The sequence below is a fragment of the Saccopteryx leptura genome, chromosome 1 (assembly GCF_036850995.1).
Source record: "Saccopteryx leptura isolate mSacLep1 chromosome 1, mSacLep1_pri_phased_curated, whole genome shotgun sequence".
In the NCBI taxonomy this organism is placed as follows: domain Eukaryota; kingdom Metazoa; phylum Chordata; class Mammalia; order Chiroptera; family Emballonuridae; genus Saccopteryx; species Saccopteryx leptura.
In genome coordinates this window covers 373,828,809-373,855,720 of record NC_089503.1, presented here as the reverse complement: position 1 = coordinate 373,855,720, position 26,912 = coordinate 373,828,809, and the positions used below count along the sequence as shown (strand labels likewise).

At 44.7% G+C, this 26,912-nt stretch overlaps 1 protein-coding gene across 2 annotated transcripts in view; it reads right to left on the bottom strand.

Annotated features, from left to right (window-relative positions):
• Window positions 1-322: 322 nt before the first annotated feature.
• CYP39A1 (cytochrome P450 family 39 subfamily A member 1) overlaps window positions 323-26,912 on the bottom strand; it is an 80,582-nt gene continuing 53,992 nt past the window's right edge. For both annotated transcript variants that reach the window (XM_066359266.1, XM_066359267.1), the window contains 4 exons: window positions 23,361-23,456; window positions 22,408-22,496; window positions 4,239-4,326; window positions 323-812 (listed from right to left, as the gene is read on the bottom strand). In XM_066359266.1, coding sequence (XP_066215363.1) covers window positions 741-812; window positions 4,239-4,326; window positions 22,408-22,496; window positions 23,361-23,456 — 345 coding nt within the window. In that variant the 3' untranslated portion in view covers window positions 323-740. The remainder of the gene's footprint in view (window positions 813-4,238; window positions 4,327-22,407; window positions 22,497-23,360; window positions 23,457-26,912) is intronic.

Sequence of the window (26,912 nt, the reverse complement as noted above, 5' to 3'; positions counted from 1 at the left end):
CGAAACTGTAATTTAAAATCTTAAACTGTAATTATAAAACCTTGTGTCAAAAGAGCGCTTTCCCCGTAATTAAAATACAAACCAATCCATCAATTTACACACACTGATTAAATATGCTGTATAGAGAGGGTGCTGTCCTAGATGTGGTCAAGTATAGAAAGGTGTCGGACATGATCCCTGTCATCAGGGGTCTTAGAAAGCTATCATTTTATTCATACTTCTAGCATCAGGCATGTTTACAATGAAGAATTATATGAATAGAGCTTAATAATTTCAATTGCTAGTTAAGAATCCTATTAAGGAAAATAGACATTCTCCAAAAGCCATTACTTAATATTTTTAATGCATCTTTCTCAGAACAGAAATTTAAGGATGTTGGCTTCAAAATGAATTAATGTATTCAGATTTTCATTCCAATGGCATTATTTGTATTTAAAATTCTAACACAGTGTTGCATGAACCAAACTGCAATTTCTTAAGAAATGCCTCTTGCTCTTGTTCACACATTTTCTGTAAAGCACGTATTCAGGTCTTTAGATCAGTGAGAGGGATGCTGGATTCTTGGTCTACTCTTGAGATTCCAAACTCAGGCACCATGTGGACGTTTTCCTGAACTAAACACTAATAAGGCAAAGTTCAGCCGCAGATTTTGGTGGAGCTCAGGTCCGGGTGCTGCCAGGCTTGGGGTTGGGGGCAGTCACTCCTCCAGACGGCCTGGCCCTCCTTAGCCCCAGAAGATGTCATTTTCTTTGTCTGTATTCAATTCGGCATTGTCCTTCCGGCTGCTGGACACCCAACAAATGAAGAGTACGCTAAAAGCAGAAATGCAGAAGAAATGTGGACATTAAGAGACAAAGCCAACCATTTTTAGACCTAAGTTTTATTCAGTTATAATTATCCCTAACAGGTACAGAGTTTAGACTAAGAAGACTGGAAGTGTATGCTTGAGGAGTTTCATCACTTTGAGCCTCCCACTGAACGGACAGAGAAGGCGGCATCATTTATACTAATGACAATCGCACCAGTGTCACCTGCCGCCCTCCATTCACTTGGTCTGCCTAGAGAGGATGCCACAAGTAAGACTCTTTCCACATTTCTGGATTCAAATGGTGGCACCTCATTTATAATCGCTGAGTGAGACCTCTCTGCCACACGTAGATGTTTAAAAAGCAGCAAGGAGTTGGTGGTACGGATGAATCACTATTGCAGTTCGCCAAAGGTCATGGCTTCTGCAAGGGTATCTTGTGAGTTCCAAAGGGTTCTGATGTCTTTCTCGCTAGTTATGAACAAGGAATGAATGTGCACGGAGATGAGGGCAGGTCAGTTCATGGCAAACGACGCCGAGGTTGCTTAAGCCTGGGCTCTGGAAAAGGATAAGCAATTTGTTCTGCCAATCTTGAGGGTTGAGGGGGAGACCAGGAGGATGGAAACAGGAGACTGTCCAGTTTAAGTCACCAGTCTACTATCGAGTGTGAGTGTAACAGGGCCCAGGACGGGCTCCTTCGCAAAGAGACTCCCGGGGGAGTTGACGGACTGCGGGTGGGACTTCTATGCACTCTGTGACACTGCAGCCACAAGTCTGCATGTATGAGGAGTGTTTTTCTGGAAGGCGAATCCAGAGGCTTAGAGAGATTTCCCAAGGATCTGTAGTCCTCCCAAAAGGTTAAAACAGAATGAAACCGAAACAAACAAAACCCCACCGTATTAGCAAAAACATGCTTGCTTTTACGAAGAGAACTGGCCATTGGTCATCTTATGAAGGCTGAGAAGGAAACAGCTCCCATTGCCGGCACTGGCCCCTGTGGCCCAATCATCAATCCCGGAGAGCTGTGTAGTGTTTCCTTATTGTTTAGTTCTTAATTGGAGAGAACTGAAACTCAATTTCTTAAGATCTTCTGAGGTAAAATAAAACACTGGGCTATTGTAAAATTAAATTGGGGATCTTAACATCTGCTTTTTCGCTGCTATGACAAGTATACTCCTCTGGGGGAACTGAATTTCAAGGCCAATGCCCCCTCTGCACTTGATAAAAAAGTGTTGAGCCTGTGCCCTGGCGACCCAGCCCCTCTCATAACCAGTAAGAACGTGGTCACTTGAAGGTCATTCCTGCACCACTTGATCGCCTCATTTTATAGTTTAGTAAAACAAGTCCAATAGGTAAATATATAATTTTAATTGCTCTTTCTCTCATGGAATAAGAATTATGAAATAAAATGCCCTTTGAGATAATAAGAATTCACTTTAGACCTGTACTTTTGACAAACTTGAGATAGCATTTACCTATTTTGCTTTTTTAATGCTTATTTTTTAATTGAATTGGTTGGGGTATTGGTTTCAGGTGTGCAGCTCAGCAGAACATCATCTGCACACTGTATCGTGTGCCCATCGCCCCCAGCACCTCTTTACAGAGACATTTTTCACAGTAGCGAAACACAACTAGGACGCATGTCAAACAGTATGACAATACAACTAGCGGAATCCTGAGGTGGGAAGGAAGGGCTGGGAACAGTCCTACGATCTGGTCAGAGTCACTGATCGCCAGAGTAAGGTGTCACATGGGTTTGACAAATGTCATCTTTCTAACCTGAAAAGGCATTTCTGTGTCTTGCTGGTGGAAAAACAGCTTGAATGCTGAGTCAGTCCTGGGCAAAATCATGACATCTGACTCGGGGGGCCAGGCACTAGTCTTTGGTGTGTGTAAAGCGTGGTCCTGACCTTCACTTTGACAACAACAATGTACTCAGCTAAGAACTTTTGTGAAGGGTGTTTTGCCTCCCCTTTCATTGTAGGATCCTGAGGGTTCTTCAGGACTGACAGCTATTTGTTTTCAAAACAGAAGAGCAAAGGAAATCAGGGCACAGTGCAGAAATGGGCACCATGGTGAGTAATATGACATTGTCCGTGTCACTTATGCACTTACACAATTTCTCTAAAACATCACCCAAGAGTTTGATTAATCCCTCCATACATTAGCCTTATTGTATCAAGTGTAAATCAAAGCACCAAGTGCTACGTGAATAGCCTTGTGATTGCAATGCTTAATTTCTGAGCTTCACCCTCAGTTTAAATAGCACCTTTTCTCCAGAATTTTCAAAATGACTTCCAAACATTTGGAATTAAATTGCATGTTGCCTTATTTCCTCGAACAGTGGCCCTCAAAGTGTGGTACGCAGACCCACAGAATCAGCGGCACCAGAATTTATTAGAAGTACAAATTCTTGAGCCTCTCCCCAGACTTAATGCACTAGAAAACCGGGGGGGGGGGGGGTGTTAAGGACTCTGTGGGCTAACGTGGCCCAGAGGTGATTCTGAAACTCCCACCAGTTTGAGAGCCTTTAGTATAGGGAGATAGGACTACAGAAAATGGAGGAGTTAAATGATTGGAACATTCAAAGGTCAGAGGTTGGACAAGGTCATGCCTTTTCATTTTTGTTCACTGGTTTTACAGTAGGGTTAGTTTTAGTCCACATTATTGCTTTCTTTATTTTTATTTTATTTTTTATTTTTTAAGTGAGAGGAGGGGAGATAGTGAGACAGACTCCTGCATGTGCCCCAACTGGGATCCACCTGGCAATTCCCATCTTGGGTGGATGCTTGAATCAACTGAGCTATTTTTAGCACCTGAGGCTGACACACTCAGACCAACCAAGCTATCCTCAGCCCCCAGGCATCGCTCAACCAATCAAGCCATTGGCTGTGGGAAGGGAAGAGGGAGAGAAGGAGGAGAGGGGAGGGGAGAGAAGGAGATGGTCGCTTCTCATGTGTGCCCTGACTAGGAATCAAACTTGGCATGTCCATATGCCAGACTGATGCTCTATCCATTGAGCCAATCTGCCAGGGCCCACTATTGCTTTCCAAATGGACCAAGGGCTAGGACTTGCCTCTAAAACTGATGGTTCACTTTTGAACCCATAGACATACCTTTCTAGAGAAACAAGCCCAACATCAAGGCCATGTGTATTAAACCCAGGAAAAGGGTTAAAATTGGTAACTTCATCGACAAGGTCCTAACACTAAGTGGTGGAAACACTGCAATTATGTCCTGGTCTTGTGCTGACGAAGCACACGGCTCAGATGCAGAGAAAAGGGAGTATGTCCTCTGTCTGGCGCAATGTAAGGCACCTGTTAAGATCAGGCCTAAGTGAGGCAATAGCTCATCTCTAGAAATTAAAACCAGGGGCTGAGAGTTTATATCAAATTTGAAAGTTATACTATACAAAATTCAGAAAAACACTTACCTGTTTTGGCAATGGGTCTAGAAGACTACAGTCGTAATAAAAAAATAAAAAAATAATACATATTTCAATCTCTAACAGAGCAAGCCACCTGAAAGAAAAATGTAAAATTATTACTTGGTTATGAAAGGTGCATAAACATATGCTACCAACAGAAACTAAACTACCTTGAAAGTACAAACATTTCAGAGCAAATACGCTCCTTTGCAATAAACTTTATTATTCAAAGAAGAAAGGAAGAACGGACTCTCTTATTCTACAGGCATACCTCATTTTATTGTGCTCCACGTTACTGCATCACCGATGCTGCATTTCTCACAATTGAAAGCAAGACCCGCCACCAGCAAAAAGATCGTGGTTCCTTTATTGCTGTGGTCTGGGGCTGACCTCACAATGTCTCCGAGGTATGCCGGCAGAAAACTGTCTACCCTGTAGGGTAGCTGGGAGGATTACATTGATTTAAAAAGATATATAACGTGCTTAATCAGGACAGCACTTAATAAATGAAAGCCCAGGTCTCTCTTCTAAGTTTAGATTTGTGCTTTCCAATATTGTAACCATTAGCTACATGTGGCTAAATTTAAATAAGTTAAACAAAAACCTTTCTCAGTTCTTCAGCTATACTCGTCGTATTTCAAGTGCTCACCAGCCATATGTGGCTACAGGCTACTATACAGGGTAGTACATACTTAGAATATTTCCATGATCACGGAAAATTCTACTGGGCAGTCTTGTGTGATTTAACCCCTTCTTACCCACTGGAAATTGGTGTCTAAGTGTTCTACAGGCACAAGTTCCCCGTACATTTTGTACAAATACTACTGTAATAGTTTACTGTCTACTTTGTAAGACATATACAAATAAAAAGCTAAAATACAGAGAAAAACATCAGTGGAGTTCTGCTATCTTTTCTTCCGCCCCAGTGTGCTGTGTTGAGCTCTCCACCGGGTATGCATACCCTCTCAGGGGTCACAGCCCTCAATGAACACAATTAGTCCAAGAGGCCAGAAAACTGGAAGTCATTACAGACTCAGTCCTCTCCACCACCCTGCACATCCAGCAAGGCACTGAGACCATCTGTTATCTTCTAACGAATCCCTCTCTGTATCCCTTTGTCCCCAGAGTCCCTCCACTGCTCCCTCGGTCTGGCCTTCCGTCATGTTATTTCCTGGATTTCTGAATCGGTTTAGCTTCCAGATTGGTCTCTCTGCTTTCAGTTTCACCTCCCTCCACTCTATCCTTCACTCGACCACTTGAGTGAACTTCCTAAAACATCAGTCTATTCCTGTCTCCTCATTCTACACCCCCTCACAGAGAGAGAGAGAGAGAGAGAGAGAGAGAGAGAGAGAGAGAGAGAGGGAGAAGATGCTTCCCGTTTCCCCCCCAATGCTGCAGGAGGACGCCAGCAGTCCTTCACGATCTGCCCTTGAGCATTTCCGCAGTAGCTTCTCTTTGGTCCCGGGCTCTTGCCACGCTGTACACCTGATGGACCCTGCGTGGAGATGCCCTCTGTTGCAGCCCTGCCCCCGTCTGAGGCTCGGGCACCTTTGAAGGCAGTCTCCCCGACCACTTGCCTCTGGGAGGAGGTGCCCTTCTTCTCCACTTCTGTGGCTCCCCGTGTTCATCTCGGCCATAGCAGCTACTACACTGAATTGCAATTGTTAGCTCTTTCTCTCCTAGGGGAGGAATTGTATCGTTGGGCCTTAGCACAGTGCACAGCACACTACTGGAGCCTAATAACGTTAACTGAATAAATGAATAGGTGATGGAAGGTGATGCCTTTTATAAAGCAGATTCAATTTCCTGCCCTTTTCAACCTTCTCTGTGTTTCTGTGGCACATTACACATCCCTCAACCATGACACATCCCTCAACCAACATCCTTACCCCACCATCCTACCATATCCACCGTATTACAGTTAATCATTTTATGTCTGTTTCCCCTTAAGGACTACAATCTTCACAAAACGCAGAAACTATGCCTTATTAATCTTTGAATCCTTAATGTTTGCTGACCAACGAACATTTGCTGAGTGAATGAACTAATACGAATGATCTGATATTCCTGTCAGGTAATTAGATTCGTTTCCCACTGGTATTCCTGAAACATCCTGGCTATCTTCTATTTCAAATGAAGTCTGGAGAACTGGGGGTGCTGTGATAACCCGCTCGGATAGCACATCAATTCCTCATAAATATTTATGATGCAAATTTAACCTTACTTATTTATAAACACTAAAGATAATTTGTTCCAACAGAGTATCAGTGTCTGTGAAATAGAACACACCTAGTGTTTACTGATTCCAATCAAATTCAACAGCAATTCTTTAAAAATGGGGACAAGTTTGCTAATTTGTGAACAGGTTCAGAATTTCTTGCAACTAAATTTTTGTCAAACATCTTATAAATTAGTAGTCCACGTGTGACCGTGACGGAGTAACAGGGGCCACTGTTATCCTGCACTCAACACTGGGCAAGATTCTCAGTGTAGCGTGAAGAAGGCCCAGAAGAGAGGCAGGAACAAGGCGAGTCCCATGACGGCCCCGCTCACTGGGCAGCTTCCAGGCCCCAGTGCAAGACGGAGAAGGCCCCTCAGACCTGAGGGTCTCCCTACATTAAACAGAGATCAAAGTTCAGGCAAGTTTGAGAGACTGAGTGTTCAGGAACAAATATCAGAGAGGACAGAGTTTCACAGGGAGAGCAAGAGTGCTCCAGAGGGCTATACAGGGGCTCTTTGTGTGTCTGGCTGAGTACTGATCTCTGCTGTGTGAGGAGAGACTACCAAGGCTGGAGAAGGAAGATGAGCGAGAAAGTCAAAGAGCAATCAGCTGAATATGCCCAGAGGTTACACAGGACGCGGAAGTCTGCACTCCCACAAACCAGAGGGAAGATCTTGCAGCACATGGACCACTGGGTCAAGTCCTTAAAATGTACTGCCTTCGTAGTGGGATTACATCATCTGAAATTAAATGCCACCCTGGATTTACCTTAAAACATGAGAACAGTAAAGCCCCAAACTAAGGGAATTCAATAAAATCTAGTATCCATGACACTTAAAATTTATATCTTGTACCTATTCAAAAATTACCAGGCTTGGAAGAAATAGGGGAAAAAAAAAAAGACAAATAAGCAAGAGGAAAATCATTCACAAGAAACAGACCTAGAGATGACAGATACTGGAAACACCAATGAAATCTACTCCACATATTCAGAAAGGGAGGATCAGGATGAAGACTGGAACGGGAAAGAGAGAAAACATCTAAACTGAACTCCTAACAATGGCGACACGTGTCTTCGATGAGAAACATACCAAACGGACTTAACAGAAAACAGTGCAAAAGAAGAGATCACAGAACTTAATGTGACAGTGGGAAATATCCAAAATTAGGTACACAGATTACATAAAGACTGAAAAAAGAAATGAACAGAGTATCGGTGACCTATAAAATAATATCAAGCAGTCTAACATATACATAATTTGGAGATGCAGATAGACGGGCAGAAAAAAATATCTGAAGTTGTAGCTGAGACATTTGCAAAATTGTGAAAACTACAACGTACAAACCCAAGATGCTCAATGAACCCCAGAATAAACATAGAGAAAACCATGCCAAAATCAGATTGCTAAAGAAAAAAAGTGATTAAAAAAAATCTTAAAAGCAGCTGGAGAAAAAAAACCCCACAATAAATAAAGAGAAATAAAATTAAAAATGATCACAGACCTCTCATCAGAAACTTGTAAGTGCCAAAAGACAGTGGACCAACAACTTTAAAGTGTTGAGAGAAAAAAATAACCTGACTCGTGATAGCACAGTGGACTAAATGTTAGCCCAGGATGCTGAGGGCCCAGGTTTAAAACTCTGAGGTTGCTGGTTAAGAGTGCAGGCTTATTGGTTTGAGCATGGGATCATGGACATGAGCCCAAAGGTCACCATCTTGAAGCCTAAGGTCATTGGCTTGAGCCTAAGGTCTCTGGCTTGAGCAAGGAGTCACTGATTCAGCTTAAGCCCTTCTGGTCCAGGCACATATGAAAAGCAATCAGTAAACAACTTAAGTGAAGCAACTATGAGTTGATTTTTTTTTATCTCTCTCCTCCACCTCCCTTCCCCTCCTCCTCTCTAAATTAAAAAATAAAAAGTCAAGATATGAAGAAAAAGCACTAATATTGTTTTTTTTGTAATAATGCACTAACTACTAGAGAGAGAACAGTCTGGACAATTTAGGGGTACATAATTAATTTTAGTTTTATTTATTTTATAGATACCATCTCAAAAAATAATTGCTTTGGGGAGATATATAAATAATAGATAAAAAGATATTGAAATGACAACCAACCACTCAGTAGAGAATATGAACAATAAACATTTAAGATACCATAAGGCAGTGGTTTTCAAGCTTTTTGTACTTGGGGACCCATGACCTAGCGGCCAGAAATAGAAACACTCAACGAATCAAGTTTTATCTTCCTGCACATAACAGTGTAACACGGTACAAGCTGGTGCATGATTTCTGAACTCCACATGCACGATGCACTGAATACGACATAAATTTGTCCAAATGCTTTTTGTCTGTCATGCATGATTTGTAAATACTCTGCATGGTGCAAAAGGTTGTTCAAAGGAGCCTACAAGTTCCAAAGATAACTAAGACAACCTCAGTAGCATTTTCACTGATGATACAGGCTGATAAGTGGCAATCCCCCTGAGCATAGGTGAATTTGACTAAGATCACTGGGTCTATAATCTTTATACAACACCAGGGTAGTTTAACTCTTTCACTGACCTGCAAACAATTTCTGGTGGACCGGCACCGGTCCATGGACCAACGGTTGAAGAACACCGCCTTCAGGGCACTGGACATAGGGGCCGTTACAGACTGTTTTGAAAAGCTCAGGTCCCAAGGACAACAATGGACTGTACTGCTGAAAGCCAGACTTGGAGAAAGGTGCTGATGGAGCGAGGAAGGTGATTCCGGGGGTGAAAGGAACGCCTCGGGGGAGGGACAGGGCTACAACGCGGTTGTCTCATCTGGGGCTTTTTTGTAAAGTAGAAATGCACATCCCTGGATATAGGAGTAAATGTTTAGGAAGAGTGACTTCTGTGAATTGCTCATCTTAAATACTTCTGTCTTGGACTTTGGAAAAGGAAATATTTTATGTATAATCTTAGTATTTCCCTGCTTCCATTGTAATTTTTGTTACCTTAAAATTTAGTCAATCTGCCCTGGTCAGTTGGCTCAGTGGTAGAGTGTCAGCCTGGCGTGTGGATGTCCTGTGTGTTCAATTCTGGGTTAGGGCACACAGGAGAAGCGACCATCTGCTTCTCCACCCTTCCCCCCCTCCCTTCTCTCTCTCTCTCTCTTTTTCTCCTGCAGCCATACCTCAGTTGGAGCAAGTTGGCCCTAGGCACTGAGGATGGCTCCCTGACCACACCTCAGGCACTAAAATAGCTCAGCTGCTGAGCAATGGAGCAATGGCCCCAGGTGGGCAGAGCATCATCCCATAGGGGGCTTGCTGCATGGATCCTGGTTGGGGTGCATGCGGGAGTCTGTCTCTCTGCCTCCCGCTTCTCATTTAAGAAAAAATAAACAAATTTAGTCAAGTCTGATGCACTTACTGTCTTGTGCGTCTGAGAGTTCAGGATAGAATAGAGATGATTAAATGACCGAATGAGTGATGAGCCTCCCTTTCACCCCTGTGTTGGGGGCAGTGTGAAAGAGACAGCCCACCTGCCTTTCCTGCCCACTCTTCCTGGAAGAGAGTGACATCTATGGGAACAGTGAAATGACACTTAGGTTACACAACAAGATGATAAGATCTTCACTCATTCAATAAACATTGAGTATATAAATACAATAAAATAAGGCCTCCATTCACTTATTCAATATTTATCGAGGGCTTCTATGTATGCTGTATACTCTTCTAAGTGCTGACATTAGAGTAGTAAACATAACCTCCATACTTTCATGAAGAGTCAATTCTATTAGAGAGGTAGTGAGCTGGCAGCGAATACATAAACAAGAAATGCATATGTCAAACAAGAGAGTAAGCTCTAGAATAATAAATAAGACCAGGGAAAGGGAAAGGGAGTGATGGAGGTATGGGCTAAAATGTTTTAAGGAAGGTCTCCAAAAAGATGACATTTTAGCAGACTCTGGAATAAAGTCAGAGTGTGACATATGAAATCCGGGTACAGTAGTCCACGCACAGAATGTCAGAGAAACATCCCTGACACACACAGCCTGTGGGGCAAGTTAAAGACTTCACTTTATTCTGTGATCCAGATGCCACTGGATCGTTTTCAGTAAATTGGACTTAAACTGGAAAAAGAATCCTTCTGGCTGCTACATTGAGAAAATAGAAGATGATTTAGATGGAAGGTAGAAGACTGACTAGAAAGCTGTTACAATGTTCCAGACAACAGAAAGCGCTGACCTGGACCGGGATGGGAGAAACAGGCCTGAGCCATGAATACGCTCTGTAGGGTGGGTTTGCGTTATAGATGAGAAGACAGAGTCAAAGACAATTCTGAGTTTCTGACCCGGTGACAGCGGACCTGGACCGGGATGGGAGAAACAGCCTGAGCCATGAATATGCTCTGTAGGATGGGTTTGCGTTATAGATGTGAAGACAGAGTCAAAGACAATTCTGAGTTTCTGACCCGGTGACAGCGGACCTGGACCGGGATGGGAGAAACAGCCTGAGCCATGAATACGCTCTGTAGGGTGGGTTTGCGTTATAGATGAGAAGACACAGAGTCAAAGACGACTCTGAGTTTCTGACCCGGTGACAGCGGACCTGGACCGGGATGGGAGAAACAGCCTGAGCCATGAATACGCTCTGTAGGGTGGGTTTGCGTTATAGATGAGAAGACACAGAGTCAAAGACGACTCTGAGTTTCTGACCCGGTGAGACGCAAGGAGACAGCTGCTATTTACCCCACAAGGGGGAAGGCCGGAGAAAGGACAGACTGATGAACTGTCACAGGAAGCCTGTCAGGTGGCTAGTGGAGCCTGCTACAAACCAGTGCCCCGAGACAGCCCCTGCAGATGTTCAGCGGAGGCTGGGGTAACCAGCCTGGTGTCCAGGAGGGATTCAGTCAGGGCTGGGGACGTAGGAACTACAAATACAGAGTCAACATTATTCAGACAATTATGTATTTAAAGCCATGGGGCAGGAGGATATCACATGGGGAGCCTGTTAAAGAGAAAACATAAGACATCTGGGGTGAGGGCCCCGAGATACTCCAAGATCTGGAGGTCCGGAAGGTGAGGAAGACAAGCAAAGGAGACAGAAGAAATAGGCAGAGGGAAAGAATAACAACAGGAAAGGGATGTCTCCCGCGCCCCTGAAGGTGTTTCGGGGAGGGCATGAACCCCTACAAATGAAAGGCGTTCGACTATCAACAGGTGAAAGTAGACATTCAAGTTCCCGCTCGCATAAAACGACCAATTCCCAGCACTCAGCTCCCTTCCTAGGAGTAAACGATATCGATGAGGTCACTCTTTCAGATAACTTCTGTGTTTAGCAGAATAAGCAGTGACTCCCCAATATTCAGTATGTACTTAGCAGCACTATAAAAAATAGTGGCTACATTCACTTCTATGAATTATACGACAGTTTTATAGGTTCCACTTGATTCAAACAAACCCCGCGTTCTTGCAGCTCCACTTTTAGCCTCTCTCTAAGCAAGCTTGCTGTCCGGACCAGGGCACTTCCCTGAGCTCAGTCCCCTGGGGTAAATAAAGGCGCTTCACACTGAGCAATACTGCTGGGCGGGTGGGGCTGGGCCAGGGAAGGCCGCTCTCTGGGCACAGGATGACCCGTCCCAAGTCACAGACTCTGAGGGGCCCTGGAAGTCCTTGACTCCCTGCAGGGGAGCTGGCGGTTCACAGAGGGTTGTGACGGTGCCGTGCGTGCTTACAGACCTATAAATACACTGTACGTATTGAAAAATTACACTTCTGTGTGAAAACAAATTTTCTTTAGTTATCACGTATAAGAGACCCTCAATGAGTACTTCCTGTATCATGCAAATGATGACCTACACAAGACCAGTGTTCACAAGCTATTTATCAGTACAAACTTAAATGTTTTAAAAATACGATGTATATTTTGGTTAGAGAAAAATCAGAAGCAGTGCTAATCAACTCAGAAGAATTTTCCGCTAGAATCTGTAAGAAAGCATTTCCTTAACTATAGGCCCTGTGATGTTCTTAAAAACCATAAAACCGCATTTCTTGTAAGGTTAACACTATAATTCAAGCTCTTGAGGGATTCATACTGTGCATTAGTTAGATTTTAATATATTTTTCTTTTATTTTTTAGTATGGCTAGTTTAGTTATTAGATTAGTATTAATTATGAAAATAGCATTAATATTAACATTGCATTCTAAACATTCTAATATTCTAAAGGAAAAGGTGAACTAATAGTACTGATAACTAAATTATATGTGCTAAAAATCTTATTTTTCTTCCAATCCAAATATTTGTTAGTTCTTGAAGAATTAGCTCAGTTTATCCACTAAAGAAACTGTTTGGCAATGACAAAAAAGATGCTTGTGTTTTTAAGCTTTTACCACATTACTGAATTTTGTTCAATATCTAAAATATGAGGGTAGCACATATGCACCTGTGCCATTAAAAGTTCTTTATCTCAAAGAAAATGGGCTTCATAAATTTGTATTTTTTTACAAAAGCTCTTAAGAAGCTGAGCTATGCTCATGTTGGGAATGTTTTCTTGGTGCTACTTCCAATGTCAAGACAGTGAAAATAATAAGGCTTATTGCTTATAACAGATTTATCTTTCACACTTACAAGGACACTACACATCTACAACTAAAGCTCATTAAAATAGAAACATGTTGAAAATTCCTTAAATACTTAGTACTTGCATATTTCCCCCATTTGTAGATAAATGGTCAAGAAGCGTATGCCGGTGTCGGGAACACAAAGTCTGACAGACAGGCTCTATCTAGCCTCCTGCTGCTAGTAACGCATGTGGGAGACGGACAAGGTAACAGTCTGAGCTAAAGGTGGAAACAAAAGGCCTTGCAGAGACTGGAGTAATCAATGCTGACTGTATGCAGAGGTGAAACCTGAGCTAGCCCTTGACGGAAGGGCAGGCTTTAAATAAGCAGACCTGTTGAGTGAGGCCATTCCTGACCCAGCAGACAGCACAGAGCAAGGAGACACACGGACAGCCTCACTAGGGGACAGAGCAGACCCCCCCAGGGGAGGGCTTTCGCAGAAGTTCCAAAAGGAACAGCTGGTATCCAAGCTGGGAGCTGGAGTTCTAGGACAGGGGTCCCCAAACTTTTTACACAGGGGGCCAGTTCACTGTCCCTCAGACCATTGGAGGGCCGGACTATAAAAAAAAACTATGAACAAATCCCTATGCACACTGTACATATCTTATTTTAAAGTAAAAAAACAAAACAGGAACAAATCCAATATTTAAAATAAAGAACAAGTAAATTTAAATCAACAAACTGACCAGTATTTCAATAAGAACTATGCTCCTCTCACTGACCACCAATGAGAGTTGCCCCTTCTGGAAGTGCGGCGGGGGCTGGATAAATGGCCTCAGGGGGCCGCATGCGGCCCGCGGGCCGTAGTTTGGGGACCCCTGTTCTAGGATGATGGGTTTGGCCTAAGAGCAGTGGCACCAATCTTAACGAGAGAATGACAATCAGAGGTGACTATTCTAGGAAAATTTATCTGAATGGAGTGAATAAGATGGACTGAAAGAAGAGAGGATAGAGCCAGGCAGAAGGGTTATGGCGTCACCTGATACTGAGGCCCAAGACCGGGTTTAGGAGGTAGGCATGGACATGCAAAGCCAAAAGGAGGGAGGAGCGAGGGGTGGCTCTGCAGGCCCAGGTGTCCCGGAGAAGAGTGACCCACCGGGAAGTAACAGGGAACTAACAGAGTGCCAGGATTAGGGGAGACTAATGACTTCAGTTTTAAAGGTCTCACAAAATTGTGAGACTGAATACCCTCTCTTGAAGTCATTGAGGGCAATGCCAGCATGGGCTGGAAAACGGCCACTGTTGCCAGGAACAAGGGCTCTGAAGTATATTCTGAGTTGCTACCAGCTGCGGCTTATGAAAATAGAATGATCTCGCCCTGGAATTCGGAGAAGGCAGCAACAGACATACTTTCGCAGACATCCTTCATTGAAGCATGGCGAGTCAAGTTAAAGGGGAAGTACTTTCCCCACCACTGCATAGCTCCAAGAAGTTGTTCAGGAAAATATAATCTGTTTGGTGGCAGGAGGCAAAATAATCTAGGCCAGCAGTTCTCCAACTTCATCAGAATCCCATGGAGGGCTTGTTCAAATCCCCATCACTGCACCGCACTCCCAAAGTTTCTGATTCAGTCGGTCTGGGGAAGGGCCCTAGAATGTGCATATTTTACAAGTTTATAGGTACTTTTACTATTGGTGGTCTGGGGAAATCATACTTTAGGAATAATTGATCGCCCTGGTCAATTGGCTCAGCGGTAGAGCGTCGGCCCGGCATGTGGAAGTCCCTGGTTCGATTCCTGGCCAGGGCACACAGGAGAAGCACCCATCTGCTTCTCCACTCTTCCCCTCTCCTTTCTCTCTTCCCCTCCCACAGCCAAGGCTCCATTGGAGCAAAGCTGGCCCGGGCGCTGAGGATGGCTCCATGGCCTCTGCCTCAGGTGCTAGAATGGCTCCAGTTGCAATGGAGCAATGCCCCAGAGGGGCCGAGCATCGCCCCCTGGTGGTCATGCCAGGTGGATCCCAGTTGGGCGCATGCAGGAATCTGTCTCTCTGCCTCTTTGCTTCTCACTTCAGGAAAAAAAAAGAATCACTGATCTAGGGCACCTTGACAAGGTGAAAGGGGGGAAATAATGTCAAAAGGTAATATAACAGTTTATCAAACCTTTTAGTTGTGGCACACAAAATTAAGATTGGAAAGACTATGTCAGCTGCACCTGACACATTGTGGCTAGGGTACCACGCTTCTGCTTGGGAATGATCTGGGCGTGGACATAATCTGGTAGAGTGAGCAGACAGGTGCTCATATTAAATAAGGGGAAAAGAAAACAGAACGACACGGGAAGAGAAGAACGGGATAAGGGGAAGTTGGAGGAGGAAAAACGAAAACACATAAAAATGAGAAGCGAGTGGAAGAAACGGTTAAAGGAGGCGAGAAAGCAGGTGAGAAAGCCGAGGAAAGGACTGGAGAACCTCCGCCCTTCTCAGCTGAGTGCCGTTTCCTGTTTCCACGGGAAGGCGAGCACGGGCTGCTGGCATGTGTGGGTTGGCGGCCGCTCTCTGAGGCCGCTGTCAGCAGACCGCAGCCAGGACCGCCCCAAAGGCAGCGCACAGCTCTGCCTCCTAGCAGCGAGGGTCCCGTGTGCCCGCGCCAGCAGCCAGAGGTGTGGATGCCTCTTTCTAAGGAAAACAAAGCGGGCAAAGGAACTGTATCGACTAAAGATCAAGTACTCACCAAAGAGAAGTGATCTCGTGATGGATTTTAAATTTCAGACCTTCCAGGGAAAATTTAAGCAGTGGTGTTTCTACTGCTCACAAAAATTAGGGGATATTTTATCACTTCATATTCATTTGGAAATATCCCCTAATATGAATGAGCAGTATACTTTTGTTTTGTGATATACCCAAAGTAGATGAAAGCCAGCCCTTTCACAAAGCGCAAGGTATATATTTAGAAAGCTATGCACTGATGTGGTTAGTCTACGTTAATATATTACTTCGTGGAGTCCAACAAATCTTGAAAGGAAACTTTTTCTTGAGAGGAAATTATATTACTTTGGCTGCTTTTGGTTGCAAGTGGCAGAAAAGCCGCATCGGACTGGTTTCTGTACTGAAGGGGATGCATGCTTTGCGTGTCTGACAAAGCCGCAGCCGGGCTGGCCTCAGTGCAGGGACCACTCCGGCAGCCCAGGGACGGTACCAGGACACCAGGCCACCTCCGCTGCTCTGCTTCATTGTCTCAGCCTCCTCCTAACACCCACTTTGAAGTCTCAAAAGAGCTGCCAACAGTTTCTAGGATCAAGTCCTTCCTTATTCACATTACAGCAGTGGTAGTCAACCTGGTCCCTACCGCCCACTAGGGGGCATTCCAGCTTTCATGGTGGGCGGTAGCGGAGCAACCAAAGTATAAATAAAAAGATAGATTTAACTATAGTAAGTTGTTTTATAAAGATTTACTCTGCCAAACTTAGTGAAAATCCGACATAAAGTACTTGGTAAGTAATTATTACTATATGCTTTAACTTGCTGTAACTCTGCTTTATAAATTTTATAAAGTAAAGTTACTTCCCTACTTTATAAATCACCATTGCTGTGGAACCGGTGGGCGGTTAGAAAATGTTACTACTAACAGAGATACAAAAGTGGGAGGTAGGTATAAAAAGGTTGACTACCCCTGTCCTACAGGGATGGTTGGTTATGTTTGGTCCAGAAGTCCCAATAGAAACCTTAAATAGTGCTGCTTCAAACAGACGCCAACACCTAAACCAATCACTACAGGAAGGGAGGACTGGCTTAGGGAACAGGGCTCCACCGTGACAGAGCGGGGGACGGGGCAGGTAGACTCCGCACTACGGGCACTATTGCATTGTGGTTCACTTCCAGCCCTCTTTTCCTAGAAAGAGCAGTCACTTACTCCAGAGCAGCTGCTGCGTTTGATGAGAGGAGAAAGGCCACCACAGATGAGGGCAGGCGTGGGGAAGACACCCGCCACGGTCTCCCTTCTTTCTCTCCACAGAGAAATCCTGCTCAGGTAGTCTGTGCACCAGAGGGGCTGGAAATCAATTTTTTAAATAGACGGAAAAGCGAGTCCTTTCTGAAATTTTGCTCAGAAACGAACATGTTTATTTTAGAAGCACTTTGGCCTACCAGAGTATCAAAAATCACTCCTGAATTGCTTCTTTTGTTCCCAACAGACTTAAATCTTAGCCTCACAATGAAGTGTCGACGTGAGCGGGCTGAGACAGTGATGACTGCGGTTTTGCCGGTGGTTTCGCGCTCCTCTGCGTGAGTCACGGCTCCGCAGTGAAGCAGGACGAGAGAGAAGCCTGGCTAAGGATTAATGAAGGGTGTGTCAACCAGGAGTCCTGGTATTGACCGAATGCGCCCTGCCCACCCTCATCCTGACTCCTTGATACGCCCGGCAGGACACGGGCACACCTCGCTGGGAACATTAGGTAACAACTCTGTAAGTACAGACAGTCCTACATAAGTAAATGCAAGTCTACTTAACGACTGGGGTTGAGGGGACTCATCTGTTGATGTAACAAATTCCTCAGAAGATGGGGTGGGCAAAGGTAGCTTTACAGTTATGATACAAATAAGTAACACAGTAACTAATAAATGATAACACAAGAATAAACTCTGTTTCCGGTACTCACAACTGTAAACCTACTTTGCCCACCCTTTATACTGAATTTGCAACATCTCATGAAATCTGCAGGGATCTGACTTTGCTCACTCCTCAAGTGATCAGCTACTTTTAAGTATAAAAGGAAGAGCTATACAGTGTTTCTCAGATACAAGATTGTATAAAGATATTTTATTGAGGTACAATTATTAAGATGACATTATCTTTAAAATAAACATGTAGAAATAACTGCTCAGAGCCTCACAAACCCTAAATATGTAGTGAATGACTGCCTCACGACCATTAACACAGTTCCATTACATTCCTATGAGCATTTCATTCTCTGTCTCCCCTCCGAGTCTGATGTTGCTGCCTGTCGGAAAAGCGTGTGTTCTCCTAGCTGTTTACTGATCATTCCTGTCTAGGCCATAGAGCCCCTTCTAATGCCCCTTCCTCTGAACTCCTGCGGCAATGACAACAGACACGACTCAGCTGGCATTTCCCATACGCTGTCTTATGCTGTTAAGCTGGGCTTGTTTTCCATGTTGCTATGTCTCATCTCCCCAATTACATTATGAGCAATTCAGGAATGCCATGTGTCTCTCAATCTCCCAGGTGATTAATAAGGTGACTTGAGTTAGACTGTAAGCTCCTTAAGGGAAGGGACTATCATTCCTTATTTTGTTTTCCAAGATAACACCTAGATGTACAGTATCCACTTAATAAATATTTGCTGAATAAAATAATAATCATATTAATACTAGGTGCTCGAGAGGTATTTGTTATGTTGAATGATACTAATACCAATCTACTATCAGATGGAACTATGTTTTGTTTTTTCTTTTAAATTTTTATCTACTGATTTTAGTGAGAGAGGGAGGAGGGAGAGAGAGAGAGAGAGAGACAGGAACATCAATCTGTTCCTGTATGTGCCCTGACTGGGGATTGAACCAGCAACCCCTGTACTTCAGGACAATGCTCCAACCAACTGAGCCATCAGGCCAGGGTTAGATCTATGTTTGGATTAATTTTCTGATAGCTCTGTGATTTACATTAGTAATTCAAGAAAAATCCATGACTTTGTGGCCTGGAACTGCCCTAGGATACCTGTGTGAGCCAAATACATACAGAAAGGTGGCAGTCACAGATTCCCAAGGAATCTATGTTTCATTTCATTTCTCAAATATGGCAGCCTTAACTCATATACCCTCTTCTCATCCAAGCATGCCTCTGTAAGCAGGTTAATCTTTTTTTTTCCTCCTGAAGTTGGAAATGGGGAGGCAGTCAGACAGACTCCTGCAGGCGCCCAACCAGGATCCACCCAGCACGCCCACCAGGGGGCGTTGCTCTGTCGCGACCAGAGCCACTCTAGCGCCTGGGGCAGAGGCCAAGGAGCCATCCCCAGTGCCCGGGCCATCTTTGCTCCAATGGAGCCTTGGCTACAGGAGGGGAAGAGAGAGACAGAGAGGAAGCAGATGGGCGCTTCTCCTGTGTGCCCTGGCCGGGAATCGAACCTGGGACCTCCACACGCCTGGCCAACGCTCTACCACTGAGCCAACCGGCCAGGGCCAAATCTTGCCAAGAATCAGGGTGGTGGTTTTACACTGGAATTAACCCTTATCTGTTAGCACAACGATACAGCCGCCCAGGCACCCTCTTGCATGGAAATCAAGGCTGCTGGCTTTGGTGTGGATCCTGGGGGTTGATCTAGTAAGCACGCCTTTCCTGCTAAGACTATCCACTCTCGGAGGCACCCACACAACACTAGAAATCCGCTGTCCTATTCCTCCATTTAAATTCACAGCCTAAGAGGAGAATGTCCACTATAGTGCAACTCTCCGTTTCATATGCGACCATTGCTGATGAAATCTGGCAGTTCATGCTGCTTACTCCTGTTTTTCTGCAAAGCCCCCTCTCTTCTCCACAAACAGAATTGCTAGGAAGGGCTCCCATGCTGTCTGTACGCCCAGGAGCTTCCCAGCTCCAGGACAGTGCCGAGCAAGGGGTTCTTCCTAGTGGTGCTCGGAACTCCCGCTACTCGGAGGAAGAACGCCAGTGCCCCCCATGCTGATTTTCAGCTGGCAGTGGATGGCAGCACTGAGTAATCAGTAATTCAGCAAAATCTTCTGTGTCCACTTGTGAGAGGGGTTCCTCCTGCTGTCTGTCTCACTGTCCTGAGCTCCAAGAAGCGACAGCTGCAAGGCCACGAGGCTCTGAACTTCGATGGTCAACAACTTTATGGGCAACCTTCTCTGACTCACTGGGTGTTTGGAATATGAGAAAATAAACTGGCTCCTGGAACATAAACTAAAAATGGGCTCAGTTTCCTGGGGAATTGTATGAAGGGTCAGTGCGATTAAGTTTCTAGCACAAAAATTTGTTGCTTCTTTATAAATAAGATAGTATTGGTGGAGCTGAAATGTCACGGTTCCCTCTGTTGTATCCACTGCTCTCCAACCCAAGCAAGCATCCATCAGCCTCAAAAGATACTACAGTAATGTCGTAACAGCTCCTCTTACAAACAAGTCATCAGTTGGCCACTGGGCCACCTTCCATGCCTTATAGCCAAGCATTTCAGACCTCAGTTTAGAATGTTTCTAGGTCAATTTCAAAGATGGTTCTAAGGCAGTGGTCCCCAACCTTTTTTGGGCCACGGACCGGTTTAATGTCAGAAAATATTTTCACGGACCAGCCTTTAGGGTGGGACAGATAAATGTATCATGTGACCAAGACAAGCGTCAAGAGTGAGTCTTAGATGGATGTAACAGAGGGAACCTGGTCATGTTTTAAAAATAAAACATCATTCAGACTTAAATATAAATAAAATGGAAATAATGTAAGTTATTTATTCTTTCTCTGCGAACTGGTACCAAATGGCCCACGGACCGGTACCGGTCCGTGGCCCAGGGGTTGGGGACCACTGTTTTAAGGAACTCTTCAGTTGCAATCAGAAATACATGGGAAAGGGACCTGCAAAAAAGTACTACCTATTCTTTTCAGAAGAGCTATTCTTACAACATTGGTATTTCTAGGTGACAAGAAATAAGAGACGTGTTCTTGGCTTAAGAACTGCGCATCTAAAGTAAAAGACAATAAAAGAGGCAGGTTTTCGGGTCGTTGCTATTGTTGTTTTTCCCTGTCTGCCAGTCTGCCAGAAATTTTGTGCCGATCCAGGAGAGAGTTAACCACCCTGATGCTGTATGAAGGTTAGTCTATAACCACTGGGCCTATGATCTTCGTACAACATCAGGGCAGTTAATTCTTTTGCAGACCAGCATGAAATTTCTGGTGGATCGGCACCAGCCTGCAAAGCGGCAATTAAAAAAACACTGTGTTACACTGGGCCCCAAAAGTACCTACCACTCAGTCACAATGGGGGCTATGTCAGCGTGCTTTCAGCTCTAACTAAACAAGGAAACCAGAAACCCAAGCTGCCTTCAAAACAATGAACATGTATTATATGTGATAAATACATATACTGTGTTATTATTACTTATAAAAATAAAGACATTTATTATCTAACATAACAGGAAGTAGATGAGCTCCTCGAAGTGGATGCTTCAGTGACACAATGACATCACAGGGATGCTTCAGTGACACAATGACATCACAGGGACCAGCTTCCTTCTGTGTCTCTGCTCTGTTCTGCACAGACTGTTCACCCTCACAAGGCTTGTCCCACCTGAATTTGCCGCTAGTGACAGCGGGGGCTGCGTGCCTTCTCGTTCACATGCCTCTCTCCTCACCATGCAGACCAGTCTATCCTTTCAGTCTGCCTGGCCAGTTTGGGTCAACTACCTGTACTAAGCATTGTCTCCAGAGAAACATCAGGCAACAGTTTGCTGACTCTTAGGCTCCTAGAGTAACTTCTAAAGAGAAAAACAGAATTATCATGGTGGGCTAAGACTAATGCATGTCATTTTGGGGGAGGTGCATATTACTAAAAGCATATTGATCCTATAAAACAGGAAACAAAGGAGGGGTAGACTGGATTCTGTGGAGTACATCATAACTGAAATATGGATTGACATCATTATTCAAACAAGAAACGCAACCGACTTCTTAAATTAGGAAACTACACCGTCTCCAATGCAAAATTTGTACAGGATCGCCCCCAGGGAAGAAACGGAACTTATTTAAGGTAGAGTGCAAGTTTCCTGAAGCCAGGGGCCATGTCCACCTTCCTCTCTGCTCTGTCCCTGAGGCTTAGCAGAGGGCCTGGCACAGGCGAGATGTTCAAAGGAGTTCTGCTTGAATAAACAAAGGTTATACATCTTCCATTCAATGATGAACACCTGCCCTCGAACAGGGCCTCACACTGGAGAGAACTCCTGCGTGCCAGGTTAACTGAACTATAAAAGGTACCAAAGGAAAGTTTTTATAGAACCAACCCATTCCAATGAACAACAATCATTTAGCAAGCTGCTGCTATCCTCCAAGCTGAACAGGTCTGTCGCCCCCACAGGTGTCCACGATGAGGCTATAGTGAAAGGATGATTACACCCCTTATCTTTCTCTTTAGAAGAGGTAAAGCTCAGATGACTCTGAATTGTCCACGTAGGAAAGCTGAGCGTCTGGAACACACACCTGCCTTCAGCTGGAGCCGTATCTTTCGTTACCACCCGAGACATTCTCACAAGGACATCGCTCAATACGACTGGCCAACAAAACACAGCGCGATCTCCTTTCTCCCCGTGGTTTGACGATAAAGGGAAGAAAGCTTAACCCAGAGCTCTCCCGCTCTGAGCCACCGCCGATCCGCAGACCCTGTGGACAAATGTGGCCCAGCTGCCTCACTGACCTTCCAGGACACTGGAACTTCCCGCTCCCAAATGCCATGAAGCAGTCCAAGAACGCATGCTTCTCTAAGTTTGCCTCTTTCCAACGTTCCTGTGGGAAGAAAACATTTTTTTTTTCCAAATCAGCCTTATATAAATAAGCTTAACTTTATTTCTCCACTCTAAAAATGACCTTGTACAGCTAATCCCAGCATATAAAGTTGCAGGGTTGCGGGGAATTCTTTCCAACCTGTTATTAACACCAGCCACAATTATGCTTTTGGAACATAACTAATAAATAAGAAAGGGTTTGAAAAGAATTCCGTTAAGTGCTAAGTGTAAATGACCACGTAAATCAACCCCAGAATTGACCTCGGAGAGGAGGAATATTTATGATTCGGCCTCAGGCGCCATCATAAAACTGCCCTTGGTAATAAATTTCCGAGTAAGACGCTGACAGCTCCGCCGGTGGAGAAGGCTGGGGCGCAGAATGAATACATCTCGATGCCAGTTTTGACAGTGTTACCCAAAGGCAGAGAATAGGCCCAAATGACCTCCTGACAGTCTGTTCAGCCCTGCAACTCCCCAATTTTAAGAAACAGCAGCATTCAGTTTTAATTTGCTTCATTTTTTTTCGTTTTGTGCTCCCTGGACACCGGTAACTGGAAAGACTGCCTGAAGAACACAAAACAGGCTTTGTATCAGAACCAGGCATGTCCGCTTCCACACTCCCTGCTGGTTTCAGGTGAAAAGTCCTTCTGAAGTTGGTGAAGCTGATTCCGGAAACCTTTCATCTGATTTGCTATACATGCTGTGCCATCTATACTGCAAATCTAACCTGTATTTTGAGGCCTTAGTTACAAGAGAAATATGGCTGCCGAATGGCATGGTCCTAGTCAGTTTACGAATTCATACTCATGGCATAAAAATAAAAATAAAAATAAAAGGACAACGTATATTGAAAGAAGTGACTTACGGGTTTGAACAATTCAGGTTCAGGAAAATACTTTGGATTTCGATGTAGCCAAAACGGAGACAACATCAACAAGTCACCAGAAGGAACGGTGTAATTCTAGGATAGAAAAATTGGTTCCAAGTCAGTTTTTGAAGTCTGCTTCAAAGAGAATTTGGGTCATTAAAAATAATGCTGTAACTCTATGGTGGGGAAAGCATTTATGTTTTAAAATCAATGGCCAGGAAATCTAACTCTTTCCTGGGTGGAGAGCTCTATCTTCCATCTCAGGCAATGACTGAGTTCTAATTCTGATGATCAGTTACATGTACATACACATTTAGTTTCATTAGGGGAGAAATATTAGATAAACGTGAACCTTTTCGGAACTAGCGTAAGTCCACTCTCACACTGCATGTTCAGAACTGAGGTTTGCGGCAAGTGTTCTTGATGCTGGAAACCACAGTAAATCTCCAGTACAGAAAACTCTAACCCTGGGACAGGACACTGGCTGTCGCCCTAAGGACAGGGGCAGCAGGTGTCCCGCCCCTGGGAACACTCATGATAGGGTCAGGGCAGGCTCAGTGGCCTGTGTTTTCACTCTAGCAGCAGCTGTCGGGGCAGAAGGAATAGAAAGACAACTGGGTAGGAAGTCAGAGGGCAAAGCAGGAGTGGATTTATCTGGTTGGGGTGGAGGTTAAGCAGGGAGACTCCTAGAACAGGGGAGTCTGAGTGACCCCTCTCCACTCACGCTGAAATAGCTTTCCATGATATGTAAACTATACCAAGAACTAAAAACCATTTCATAAAACCACCCTTTGTGTTAGTAACTCCCACTGCCGAGCACCAGAAGATGTACCTATTTAACCCCAATTTTCATGTGTCCCCAAGATATTTGCAAAACACAAAGTTCATTGATCTAGACTTAGCACCTTCTAATTAAAACCATGTCGCCCTGGCCGGTTGGCTCAGCGGCAGAGCATCGGCCTGGCGTGCGGGAGACCCCGGTTCAATTCCTGGCTAGGGCACATAGGAGACGCGCCCATTTGCTTCTCCACCCCCCCTCCTTCCTCTCTGTCTCTCTCTTCCCCTCCTGCAGCTGAGGCTCCATTGGAGCAAAGATGGCCCGGGTGCTGGGGATGGCTCCTTGGCCTCTGCCCCAGGTGCTAGAGTGGCTCTGGTCGAGGCAGAGCGAGGCCCCGGAGGGGCAGAGCATCGCCCCCTGGTGGGCAGAGCATCGCCCCTGGTGGGCATGCCGGGTGGATCCCGGTCGGGCGCATGCAGGAGTCTGTCTGACTGTCTCTCCCCGTTTCCAGCTTCAGAAAAATACTAAATAAATAAATAAATAAATAAATAAATAAATAAATAAATAAATAAATAAAACCATGTCATTGTGTTGTATCAGGGAGTGCGGTGTGGGGGAAGGTCATCACCTTCTCACCCCGAGAACCTCCGCTGGCTCCCAGGGGAGCTGAGTATTCCTTGGGTTTGGTCATTTCGATGCCAGGGCAGCTGGAGAGTGAGATGCAGAGCTGGCCAGAGGACAAGGCTGGCTGGTGCCCTCTCAGCCATTTCTAACTCGCAGAGAGCTGCGAGATCCCAATCCTGTGCGTTCCCCCTCCCTCTGCCAGGATGGAGGCTGGAGAGGTCCCGGCTGGCCTGCAATCAGCTGGGGAGGGGGGAGGGTTGGATATGTTTGGGGGCGGGGCAGGAGGCAGCCACGGGACAGGCCTCTAGTGGGGGCCACTGCTGCCCTTCCCTTCCCACCCCACAGTCCTCTTTAGTGGCAGGTGACCTATGACCATGATTTGGAGGCCGCTGACCGCTGCAGCCTACGGAGCAGGTTAGTAGAGAAAGACTTCAAACAGGCCTCAACAACAGCATTAACATTAGCAACAGGGCGGAGACCAGAAAGGCACGTCTGGTGCAGCAGCAAATGCCAGCCTGGCAAATAGCACAAAGGGACATGAGAGCTCGTTGTATCAAAGGAGCCCTCTGGGTGAACAGACGTCCTTATGCCCAGTCTGAACAGTCCCTGCCATTGTTTACATGACAGATGAAGAGAAAGATTAAGAGGGAAACAAAACAGTCATAGGACTGGAACACAGACCACTAACAAAGAAAAGTCAAGACTTGTTGCAATAACTGCAGCTCTCAGGTAGACAGAATTGAACCTGGCCAGCCCCTCAACAGACACTGAGAGGCCAAGTGAGCTTCGTGTGCTCGTCTGGAGATGGGCTTTCTTGAAGATGAATGAGAAGGACTCTCTTCTATACCTCAAGCATAATTCTGAGAGCCAAGTGGGTGCAAGGAATGCAGAATCTTGTAGAGAAAGAAGCCCTATAAAAGGCAAAGCATCCACAGGAGGTCCAAAGCAGTTTCCTCCTCGCTCCTGGCCTGGAGCTTGGTTGCTGTTAGTGGCTTAAAAAAAAAAAAAAAAGTACTTTAAAAGTTAAAGACTGTTTCTTTCTTGATATTGTATAGTCATTGTGAATAATTTTCTCTCCCAAGCCTGTTTAATCTTTCATGGGGTAGATTAAACCATAATTAATCTAATCACATCTACTGTTTTTTGGGGGTTTTTTTTGTGTGTGAATGCCATCTATAGAACCTTCTTTCATATAAAACCTTTTAACATGGATGTTCAGATGCCATAGGGCATGGATATTTTTAAGGCCATTAATTTATGTTGCTTAACTACTTCCTCAAATTTTGTAGCAAAATGTTTCTAACTACAACATGAATGTCAATTTCACTGCCTTCTTATCTGCTGATCTGATAATCTTTTAATAGTCTGCCTTTGATTACCACTAAAAATTTGATGTCTTTGTTGAGCATTTTCCATGCTATTTTTCTTCTATAAGTTTTTTGGCTCATATCCTATCTACATTAATTTATGCAACCTTAGTGCTTCACTTATTAGTCTGTGAATTCTTTAAATATTAAAATTATTTCCCCTGTGTTACACATATACTGACATTTTTTTCTTAATTTTCGATTTGCATTTAATTTAGGTTGTATTTTATAAACTAAGCCATTAGTTTTTGATGTGGTACATCCAAAACTGTTCATCTGTTTGTGGTTTCACTGATTAATCTTAAACTTGGGCAGCCCTCTTCTCTCTCCCACAGTGGCTCTCTTAGGTGGTTTTAGATATTTCCAGGAGAGCCCAATACATTTTCAGAGAGTCTGCCAGGTCAAATATCACTTCTCAGTAAAATACTCAAAGTAATTAATGGATTTTAATTTAACTTAGAACAAAAATTCACTGATGTATTTTCAGTTGCAACAAACTTTTAAGTATCACTGTTGAGGCCCTGGCCGGTTGGCTCAGCAGTAGAGCGTCAGCCTGGCGTGCAGGGGACCCAGGTTTGATTCCCGGCCAGGGCACATAGGAGAAGCACTCATTTGCTTCTCCACCCCTCCCCTTCCTCTCTGTCTCTCTCTTCCCCTCCCGCAGCCAAGGCTCCATTGGAGCAAAGATGGCTGGGGCGCTGGGGATGGCTCCTTGGCCTCTGCCCCAGGCGCTAGAGTGGCTCTGGTCGCGGCAGAGCGACGCCCCGGAGGGGCAGAGCT